This window comes from Vitis vinifera, chromosome 3 (assembly GCF_030704535.1).
Source record: "Vitis vinifera cultivar Pinot Noir 40024 chromosome 3, ASM3070453v1".
Taxonomy (NCBI): domain Eukaryota; kingdom Viridiplantae; phylum Streptophyta; class Magnoliopsida; order Vitales; family Vitaceae; genus Vitis; species Vitis vinifera.
In genome coordinates, this window is record NC_081807.1 from 8162835 (window position 1) to 8174740 (window position 11906).

The 11906-nt window shown below is 31.4% G+C and overlaps 1 protein-coding gene across 1 annotated transcript; it reads right to left on the reverse strand.

Annotated features, from left to right (window-relative positions):
• Positions 1-699: 699 nt before the first annotated feature.
• LOC100249719 (serine carboxypeptidase-like 17) lies at positions 700-4831 on the reverse strand. Its single transcript, XM_002266579.5, has 14 exons — positions 4584-4831; positions 4352-4488; positions 3362-3438; positions 3155-3277; positions 2873-2975; positions 2741-2778; positions 2555-2656; positions 2323-2409; positions 2080-2232; positions 1918-1989; positions 1438-1556; positions 1188-1301; positions 1055-1109; positions 700-963 (listed from the first exon to the last, which is right to left on the reverse strand). The coding sequence occupies exons 1-14, from the start codon at positions 4703-4705 to the stop codon at positions 880-882; spliced, it is 1386 nt and encodes a 461-aa protein (XP_002266615.3). The 5' UTR covers positions 4706-4831; the 3' UTR covers positions 700-879.
• Positions 4832-11906: the final 7075 nt, after the last annotated feature.

Here is an 11906-nt window from a genome sequence, read left to right on the forward strand (position 1 = left end):
TCCTTGCCGACCAGGACCAACCCAGCCCAAAGGGTCTGGACGTTGCAACTAAACCATTTTTTACTTTTCTGTTGTACTGTTACAAAATTATCTCATGTTTGTTGTATTTAATGCAAAATGAAGAGTGAAGTCAGAAATAGCTTATGCTTTGTTCTTGATACAATTTAAAATTGAATTGTCATTTATTTCGAATTGCAAATTTCATTCTCGATAATACTGCTAAATTTGAGAATTTTCAATTGTTAAGATGGATTTAAGAGTTTTAGACGGTATGAAAGTGATTTTAGTTAAATCACTTTTATCTACTATGTTTTTGTTAATACAACTCTAATTATAAGTACTTTTAAAAATAATCACTTCATGTTTGAATATAAATACTTTAAAAAGGGAATCATTTAACTAGAAAGACGTTTTCATAGTGTATTCAATAATTAAAAAAAGTAACTTTGGGAAAAATTACTTACCTTCACTACTCTTAAGGAGTCCTTCAATTAATTTCGTTGTAACTTTGGAAGTAGTTTTAAAAATTTGTTTAACACATAATTTTTTTTATAAATCAATCCGTGAGACCCTTGGATTAATTAACCAAAGATAAAAGGTTTTAGATTTTGTAGATGCCTAACATTCATTCGAAATAGATGCATGACCAAAATCGTATCAAATGTTGGAACTAAGAAATCTTGAGAGCGAGTCATGCAATTAAGAACCTTCTAAGCATCATCTCATCCATAGAAAGTCTGATCCTTCTTTAATTAGTCTTTCAATTCCAGCAGTACCAGTGCTCAAATTTCTCCCATGGGCAGCTAACATGAGTACAGCAAAACTTTCATTGAAGCTGGGTAATTAATGTGGAGAGAAAAAGGGATATAAATGGAAAGACTAGAGAGGATAATGGTGGATCCACCTATAAAACATCTCATAACTTTCCCTACGTCTGTACTCAGTGGGTGAATGGCCAGCTCCCTATACAAAACAAAAAGAATAAGGAATAATCCAATTACCCTTCAGTGAAAAGATGAAGAGATTTAGGTGAAGAGTTTATTAATTTTCTTACCTTTAAAGTTGAATATGTTAAGCTATAGGCCTTGTTGACATACTTCCTTGTGTACCTACAGCAAATATGCAATGGAATGATTATGAGACTGTCAATGTGAAAGAAAAGAAGGAAAGAAAAGAAGAGGAAATACCCTCCAATTTGACCATCCACAAACCACGGTCGCCAATCACTGCCTAAAGAAATATTGAGAGATTTTATCCATTGCTCGATGCCAACATGTGGAATAACCATGTCATGATCACCACTGTAGGCAACAGATCAAAAGTAAATCCATATTTAGTTTATACTTACATTCTTGAAATTATTTCATTTTATGCGGATTATAATTTATGAGAGATCACTTTATGCTCCAAAAAACTGATAAAGTTGTAAATAATCACCTGAAAACTAAGACTCGCAGGCCTGAGTTGGTGAGGTTTTTATGATAGCCAAACACATTATTGACATTCTCAGTATAAGATAGGCTACTGTTGCACCTAAAAAATTCTTCCACTGTTCCCTGGTTGCAGCATCATAGAAGTATCTACATCAATGGGATTAGGAGTGGATCGATATAAATAGTATCAGAGTTTATTATTGATCATGAAGTGGAAATTTGTTTGACCCTTCAAGGAGTATTTGTTTGCTTGATTTCGCAATCTTATAGAACATAACAAGGATGATGTGTATGCATGAAGAGTGATTATGATATCTCATATCGTATAAGGAAAAAAGTTTATGACATTATATATATATGAACTTCTAATCAAATAGGCATATTTTAAAACCGTAAGGACCCCTTGAACCCAAAGTGGCCAAGATTTGCACAGTTAAAAACGAGCAGTTACATATATGACATAAATAAAATAAATTTCACTTACCGGTCTAATGTAAAGGGCATCTTGGACGCTTTTGTAGTTCGCCCATATATCAGAGAGCGAATGCTCGAAATTCTGCATAAGAGAGGCAGATATAAAATTGTACAGTATTATACTTACACAATCTCAAACACAGCATTTATAAAGGGAGGGATAGGGGTTTACCCGACACCAATCATTGCCAGTTCTATATTGTGATGGAAGGAGAAAACTTCTTGAATTCTCCCGGAGAGATCTTCTAATTTCTTTGTTTTGCTTTGGGGATATGAAGGAACATTTAGGCTCCAAAATATCCTGGAGACTTACTTGCTCTATGCACTGCAAATATCAGACTTTAACTCATCCTCAAGTTACAGAAAACAATATGCAGAATGGAAACTGAAGTTAAGAGTTAACCCACGAATTTACCAGTGAGATAGATTCAAGTGCTTCTACACATTTTGCGTTGGAGGGATCTATATCAACATACCTGCCATTGCAACCTGTTTTGGCAGCCTGAAGAAGTACAAAGCATTAGTTTATGATAGAATATAAACAACGGTTCAAACAGGGGAGGAAAAAAAAAAGAGGTGAAAACCTAAATCCAAAGTGAATAAAAACTACATGATTTTGATGAAGGCCGGTGTGCTCTAATTATTACCTCATAGAGTGCATCTGATATAAGTGCCATCCGGTGAGCATATACGATTCTTGAATTCAATTCAATGGTCGTATCAGTATGAGGGCTTCCGATCAAATATCCCTGAGATCATTCAAAGAACATTATATTCAATGTACTTTACAGAACTCAGAAGCTATAATCTAATGGTCTAAATGGTCATATTACTTTGAGATTAATGTGGGGTTCTTCTCCAACTCCATTTCCTGAAAGTCAATAATTAATCAACCAAGGCTCCATAAAATCATTTGACTCAAAATATTAAATGAAATGCCCTTAGTTCCATATGTAATGGTTTACCATCCATTATTTCCTGAGCAATGATGGGAGCAATTAGGCCTGAATAGGAATCAGCCCCAATAAAGAGTGGATTCAACTTGAAATCCGGGTGATCATTCAACCACTGCATCACAACTCAAACAAGACGTAGAAAATGAATTCAATTGTAGCGGTATAGGGCATAAATATCGATCATTGTTGAGATACATATATAATTGCTAAAGAACAATTAGGCCAACTCAAATATATACTATATATCAAACACATTAATTTTCTTAATTCTTTTGAAGTATCTCAACTCACATTTCTCAAAAACCCAAGAGTCTGAATGACGGACAATGTGTCTGAGGTGGTGTAGGCTTGGGACGTTGTTGCATAGGAGAAGCCAGTACCCACAGGTGCATCTACAAATATTATGTTGGCCGTCTGCAATTCATCAAATCAATTCAAATTTAAAATTCAGACTTTTTTTTTTAAAAAAAAAAAAACCAGCAGTGTTAAATTTTATACCTTAGTCCATGAGCGAGGGTAAGGTAGCAACGTTGGTATACCTCCAGTATAATCTGTAGTGTTGAAAACTACTGGGCCTACAGAGGAACATAAAATATTTGAAGCCATTTCTGCAAGCAATCACCAATTACAGAAAGGAAAAAAAAAAAAAAAATACAAACAAAGAAGAAAAAAGGAAAATAGTCGATTGTGGTCATTGGACTTTCAAGCTTCTTGAAAAGCTGCTTAAAACTTTTTACTAAATTAAAAGCGTTTATGTAAAGTATAATATTACCGAAGTTAACGTCATCAAAGTTTATTAATGAAATAAGGATTTTCATGTGTATTTAATATATGCTTTTCACAATGGAAAATTTAAAATCTTTCCTTATAAAATATTATTCTCAGTTTTGACACTTCTTTCCAGACCTCTAACTGATATCCCAGATAATATTTTTTATAGTTCTTCCATTTATAGTGTGCTCTGGCCGCATTGGATCCACCTCTCCATCATTTTTTCACCAGTAAGGTCAAACTAAACTTAAAGAACAGTAAAGTAGTTATCATTGTTTTTCCCTCACTATATAGACCTTAATAGTCAAATTTCAACTCTTAACACTGCGTGGACTTTTGCTAACCTGTGTTGTATGCATATCCTTCTTCAAAGTACTTTTCAGTTGGGACTTGGGATACAATCTAAAGCAAGTTTTTTCTGTAAAATAGAAGTCTGTACATAAATATATGTAAGGGGCAAATGCCGTTGTTCCCCTCCGTTCCGCTCAGCGAGGGTTGCCCTTCCAGAGGCATTACAATTTAGGGGTATTTTTAAATTTTCAATATCTGAGGGTTACATAAAAAACCTTAATTTTGCATCGTCAATATCTGAGGCAATCTGTCGAATTTCTGTTTTCTTTTGTTTTTCTCTAATTTCTTCATTAGGAATCGTTGCAAGAAAATCAACGATATAATATAACTCAACGAGTAGAAGAAGAAGTGGAAATCTCGGCATACCAACTTGATAAAAGAAGCCATTCAAACCAGAACAACCAGGGCCTCCATTCATGTAAAGAATAAGAGGGTCAGCTCCAGGGTTGCCTTGAGACTCCACAAAGTAGTAGAAGAACTCTATATCACCCACGCTCACATATCTGACCAATACAACAACTCCAATGTCAATTCAAATGATGAAAATGCTATATAAACTATAAATAATAAATCTCCAGAAAACTGATAACATACTCACCCAGTTTCAAGCTTAAAGGGTAGTTCACCAGAGAAACCTGGTAGAGTCTTGACAATGTTGCGGGACACTGCCTTCCCCGAGAAAAGCAGAAGCAGCAGAAAATGCAGATACATGAGACCCATGAACTTTCACTCTAGTAGTTGCAGAGTAGTGATCAGGGACCAACAGGCCGCGGATATCTCAATTCGAATTATGTAGTGAAATGGGTTGGGATGGACATTTCACATGAATTGAACGTTAGAAGAAAGAAGCAGGAACGTTAGGTGAATCAAGGGATCCATTAAATGATTTATAAACTAAAATTTATTAAATAATTTCTGTCAATGATCTATCCACGTGGACCTTTGACCAAAAAAATTTATTATCCATATTTATGAGAGCGTGTGTAATTTATTAGCCTGATGTGATCACGTTGGTTTAGGTATTTTATAATATTTGATAGTTTTTTAATCTATAATATTTGATAGAAAAATTTATTTTCATAAAGATGCGGACAGTGGGCATTGGGCATTGGTTAAAGTAAAGGGAGAATTATGTTTTGAAAATTAATATTTGTCCATATATCATGCATATTTAAATCCAATACCCAAATAAAGTATGAAAATTAAGATGAAGGATATTGTCTTTCATTAATCCCTAAAATACCCTTAACCCTTATATAGGCCCAAGCGAGTGAATTTTAATTTTTTTGTGTTTTTTTTCCCTTTTTCTATTCCCTATTAAGTATTACTCATTTCTAACTTTTTTTTTCTTGCAATCTATATTTCTATTTTATGTCAAATAAAAAATAATAATGTTTTTTTTGTTTTTATTTTTAAAGATATTGAATATTTTTACTCTTATTATAAGCAATGATAAAAATTTTAGGATTTTTCATCCAAATATTTTTTATCTTTTTGTATTTATCTTTTAGTTTAATTTTCATTTTTTTATTTTAAATTTATATTACCCTTTCATTTATATTTTTCGCTTATTTTTTATATTTTCTACATTAACCATATTTTAAAAAATTTAAAAGTTGACTATCACTTCACTTTACTCTATATATATATATATATATATATATATATATATCCTTTTAGCTTTTTAATTTTTAATGTTTTTATTTTAAAATTTTTAAAAAGATAAATTTATTGAAAAAAATAATTAAGATATGAAGTTCTAATATTATATTAATAATTTTTCTTATCTAGATAGACTAATGCAAAATATTTTGACTCACAACAAGAAAATTGTCAATACAATTTTTTAGTTAAACTTTAGAAATTAAATTTCAAATAAAATATATTATATAAAATTTTATCTAAAAATTATTAAAAGTGATATATTTTTTTTTTATTGACTTTCAAACTTATCTAATTTTTTACTTGAAATGTAATAAAACATGTTTACAAAGAAAAAAAAATAATAAGTTCTTTCATTTTTTTAATAAATGAGTATAAATATATTAAAAGAATTAAAGATAATCTTAGTAAAAAAAATTTGATAAATTTGATTATAATTTTAAATATATATTCATTTGGATAAAATTTCACAAAAAAATAATAATAATAATAATGGAAAGAAATAACATTGCTAAAACTACAAAAACAAAATATGCAATTACAAAATTTGATGATGAAATTTAAAAATAAATTTTGAAACAATTCTTGAGTGAGAGAATTTGAGTGGGGAAAAAAATCTTTGAGCGGAAAAAAATGGGAAAGTTTTTCAAAATCACTTGAAATCCTTAACAAAAAGTAGTCTTATACACCCTTATATAATTAGTAAATTTGTTTTGTATAGTTAATGTAATACCCTTGAACAATAACTCAAATTTCATACATCATCTCATAAATATTTGACAATAGGTCAGTTAACCATGTTTGCATTGGTTTGGTTTTAAGAAGTAGAATTTTGTTTTACAATCATCATAAGTGAGGTACCTATTCAAATGACCATATACAATTTAGATAAAGTGCACGAGATGAATGTATGCTTAACCAATATGTGTAAGGAATGTCATTTATTATCGGTTAGAGGAAATAAACAAACAAGTTTTTTAGAATCACTTAAAATCCTTCACAAATAATAGTCTTATACACCCTTGTACAGTTAGTATATTTGTCATGTACACTTAGTGTAAATACCTTGTACAATGACTCAAATTCCATATACCCCCTACTCAATGTGTAACCATAGGTAGGTTAACCATGTTTTCATTGGTCTGTTTCAAAAAATAGTGGAAAATGGAAAAACAAAATTTTTCTCTCAAACATCATTAGTGGGATAAGTATTTGAATTATCATGTGTGAGTTAAATAAAGTGCATAAGATGAGTGTGTAATAGAGGAATATGTACCTTAAGAGTGTGCAAGCCTTAGATGACAAGGCAAAAAAAAAAAAAAAAATTATCCAAAATTGATTAAAATCTTTAACAAATGATAGCCTTGTATACCCCTTGTATAGTTAGAACATTTGTCTTGTACAATTAGAACATTTGTCTTGTCCAATTGAACATTTACCTTGTACAGTTAGTATAACACCCTTATACAATGATACAAATTTCATCCATATGCATACATTATGTGCACATATGATGTGTGAACCATGTTTCCAATGGTTTGATTTAAAAATGATACAAAACGTAAAAACAAAATTTTTCTCTAAACATCACTATTAAAGTAAGTATTTGAATTGTTATATGCAAATTAAATAAAGTACATGAAATAAAAGAATTTGTGGTAGGAGAACGTATAATCCTTAGATGATAAAAAAAAAAAAAGTTGTTCAAAATGTACAGTTTTGTACACCCCTTGTACAATTAGTATAATAACCTTGTATAATGACATAAATTTCATATATATGTATATAAATTATATCCACATGAGTGTGTAAACTATGTTCCCAATAGTTTGACATTTAAAATAATTAAAACAAATAAAACGTTATGTTATTTTATTTTCAATGCAAAATGTAATTAAAAATAAGACAAAGAAATGACTTAAAAACTATTATTTAAGCTAAGTTTATTTATTTATATCCTTTTATTTTTGGAAATAAAGGAAAAAGAATTAAAAAATTTATTTAACCATAAGAAATATGAATATAAGATCAGTTAGAAAATACCAAATTTATTTATTTATTTCATTTTATTTTTGGAATTAAAGAAAATAAAATAAAAAATTTATTTAACCATAAAAAATATTGATATAAGATATGTTAAAAAATAGAAATAACCCCAAATTTATTTACTTATTTCATTTTATTTATTTAAATTAGAAAGTAATTTATTTTAATAGATTAAAATGTGCACAATTGATTTATTACTTTCTTAATTATGAATATATTAAAATTTTCTATTAGACAAAAAATAAATAAAGAAAATAAAATTAAAAAGAGTAATAAATATATATAATTTAGTTATTTAATTATTTTTCATGTAAAAGATAGTCCCACAAAAAACACATAATTGATCAATTTCTTTGTTTAATTGTAAACATACTATAATTTCTTATTATTATTATTAAAATAACTAATGAAAAAAAATGCATAATCAATGAATGAAATTTAATTCTTTTTATTATTTTCATATAAAAAATAGTACTAAACAAGGTTTTCAATTTTTATTTTTAAATATAGTTTTCATTTTTTAATTAAATGTTTTTTCAAAAAGAAAATATAAATCATATTACCATTTTTTTAGAAAGTATTTTTTTAAAATAGTTTTTTAACATAATTTTTCTTTATTTATAATTTAAAATAGAAAATAATGCTAATTTTCAATTTTTTTTTATTTTTTTTTAAAAAAACAATGAAAAATCCAAATTGTTAAAATAGAATTATTATGGTTGCATGAATAGTGGTGCAATAAAGACAAAAAAAGGTTATGTGAAAGGTCATTGAGTATTTTATTCCATCACTATTTTATATCTTTAAAATGTAATATATAGAAATTTGAAGAATATATTGGTCTTTTAACATCTTATATCATTTTCATCAATTATGGAAGTTATATGGACCAAATGTTAATTTTTGGGCCCAACTGGGCCCAAAACACAATTCTCCCTAAAATAAACACCATCAAATCAATATTGATGGGATTGTTTTCCTTTTTCATATGTAAGATTGCTTTCCAAAGCTAAAAAGAAAAAAAATTGAACCTCAGACCTACTTTAATAATATCTTCCTTTGGCAATCTTAAAACTCGTCCCCCAATCTATCATAAAAACCTCACTAATCCTTAATCTAAAACCATTTTAACTGTCATACATGATTACTACTCAAAAAGTGCTATTTGATAGTCTTTAATTAATCCTTTTTAACACTTTTGAGTAGTAGTTTAGGCCTTTTTACTCAATTGGCATGTTAAGGATCCTTTAAAGCAATTTTGATCACTTTGTGTAAGTTTTGGTGTTTTTGTTAGTATATTGATCACCAAAGCAAGTCAAGAATGAGGAGAGCTATGAGGAATCTTGGGCAAAGCTTAGAATTCAATTGCCAAGAGTGAATCCGGATTGCAAGGAGAAAAAGCAAAGAGAATCTGCCATGAAGCCTATTCTTGATGACAGTCGTAGCAGCCACTTTTGGAGCACTTTCTGAAGTCCAAATGATGCAAGCTATATACCATTTCAAAGCTCAGGAAGTCAACAATCCAATGCTTCAAACGGTGCGTGATTCGGAGTTGAAACGAAGAAGTTGCAGCCATTACAAGTCAATCACTCTAAAGTGTTGCGAAATCAGCCTTTTGTTGCGAGAATTTCGCAGCACTTTTGTACAGTAAGGTGTTTCTCCTTCTGACGATGCACGAACCATACCGCGAGAAGGGAGCTGGAAACCTCAAGATGGAAGCCAACTTTGCAGCCTGGTGAAGAGAGCTTGGTGTTGCGAAAATATTTCGCAGCCCTCTCGGGTGTCTGCGAAATTTCGCAGACACCACTTTTCTCCTGCGAAATGGTTCCTAAAGCCTCCCGAAGCTTGCTACCGACATTGGGAGATATTTTCCATTAGATTTTTGTTGTCTAAATCCCAAAATACTCCTTGTAAACCACCAATTACATGATTCCTTAGTTTTTAAGTTAGTAAAAAGACCAAATATCTTGGTAACAATTAGTTTTATATTGTTTTGATATATATACCTCTCAGGAGCCTGTTCTCAGGGAGGAGTTCCTTCTGTAAACGTTTGGTAAGCAAGTAAAGTCTATTTTCTTTCTACTGCCTTACCTTCTCACTTTGTATTTTCATTTTATTTTTAAGTTATGAATTCTCTGAGGAGTTTTCCCCAGAGAATGAGTAGCTAAACCTCCAATTCCTTGGAGCTAAGGTTGCCGGGGAAGGTTCCAAGTGCAAGAATGCAAAGCTCTGTGGTTTTAGCTAGTAATGAAGAGGAAGTGAAATCCTTTAGTGATTTCAATGTTTTTAGTTAACTTAAAACACCTTGGAGTCACCTGGGCCAACACTTGGTAAGGCAAGTGATTTCCAACCATGGAAATGCACTAGTTTACCCCTTGCGAGCCTCTGGTAGGTGACTTCAAGGTAGGATTTTCTGGAATTACCAACACTTGGTAAGCTTTTGGACTCCTAGGAGACATCCATTAGTTATCTCTTGCGAGTTTGTGAAAGGGAAGTCCAAGGTTAAAGATCACCTTGAATGGGTAAGTGCTCGTGAGAGGCATGAACCATTGCAAGTTGCATCAGTGAGAGAATTAAAGTGAAATCTAATTGAAGGAGTCTCTGTACATCACCGGTTAGAGAATTGACTATATGTTGAATCTCTAATGCGAGGAAATGAACCATCTGACCGGAGCTATGTCTTTTGCATGAGGAACCACCCCAGTGAACCTAAATCTCCAAGGAATGCTTTTCTTCCTAAATTATTCCAAACTTCTGTTAAGTTAGTTAGTTTAAATCTCAACCTTTACCAATCAATGTTTGTGTTTTATTTCTTAAGTTAACCGTGAAATGAAACAAGACCAATTCACTTGGAATTGGTATCCTTGATTGCTTGTTAATCATTCCCAGTGAACGATCCTAGAGCCACTATACTATAGTAGCTTTGTATTTGCTACCCTAGTGTATGGTGTTATAGGTATAAATTTTGTTGATCACTTCCTCAATCAAAGAGCACCAGCTGGACACGAATCAGCTGAGACACCAATTGGGCATGAGTCAAATGGCGTCGTTGCCGGGGAATGAGTGTCAAGTCTATATTGATACCATTTTTGAGTACTTGTGATTTTCATCACAAGTTGGTAAAGTTTCTTTCACTTTACTAATTTTCATTCTTTCTTTGTTTATTCATAATCTAAGTTTATCTTTTTAAAAAATTTAGTCTAGTTTAATTTTGTTGTTGTAGCCCTGTTTTTCTTGTTGTCCTCTGTTTTTATTTAAGTTGCAGATAGATACTAGTTGTGTATGCCCAAGTGAATACGAGACATTGGAGGTAGGCTTGTTAAGTATGATACACCTCAGAGAGGAGAATTGGAAGTAATCTTGAACATCATGGAGGCTGCACCTGAAGATCAGCATAGTCACCAAGGTCGTCAAGACAATCTCAATGAATTCAGATCAATGAGGGACCGTATGCATCCACCTCGTATGAGTGCACCATCATGTATAGTGCCTCCTACAGAGCAGCTAGTGATCAGACCGTATCTTGTTCCACTTATACCAACTTTCCATGGGATGGAAAGTGAGAATTCGTATACACACATCAAGGAATTTGAAGATGTTTGTAATACATTCCAAGAGGGAGGAGCTTCAATTGATTTGATGAGGCTTAAGTTATTTCCTTTCACTTTAAAGGATAAGTCCAAAATTTGGCTTAATTCTTTAAGGCCAAGGAGTATCCGCTCTTGGACTGATTTACAAGCTAAATTCCTCAAGAAATTTTTTCCTACTCATAGAACAAATGGCTTGAAAAGGCAAATTTCAAACTTCTCAGCTAAAGAGAATGATAAATTTTATGAGTGTTGGGAAAGATACATGGAAGCTATAAATGCTTGTCCTCACCATGGCTTTGATACTTGGCTATTGGTGAGCTATTTTTATGATGGTATGTCCTCCTCAATGAAGCAACTCCTCGAGACAATGTGTGGAGGAGATTTCATGAGCAAAAATCCAGAGGAAGCTATGGATTTCTTGAGCTATGTAGCTGATGTTTCAAGGGGATGGGATGAAGCAACTAAAGGAGAAGTGGGAAAGATGAAGTCTCAGTTGAATACTTACAATGCAAAGGCTGGGATGTATAATTTGAAAGAAGATGATGACATGAAAGCAAAGTTGGCAGCTATGACAAGAAGATTGGAGGAGTTGGAGCTGAAAAGAATGCATGAAGTGCAAGCTG

Excerpts from the sequence above, each read along its gene's own strand:
- LOC100249719 (XM_002266579.5), bottom strand. The coding sequence starts at position 4,705 with ATGGGTCTCATGTATCTGCATTTTCTGCTGCTTCTGCTTTTCTCGGGG. Across the intron at positions 4,489-4,583 it reads CCCTTTAAGCTTGAAACTGG|ATATGTGAGCGTGGGTGATA; the intron begins GTGAGTATGTTA and ends TGTATTGGTCAG. Across the intron at positions 2,976-3,154 it reads CTCTTGGGTTTTTGAGAAAT|TGGTTGAATGATCACCCGGA; the intron begins GTGAGTTGAGAT and ends GTTGTGATGCAG.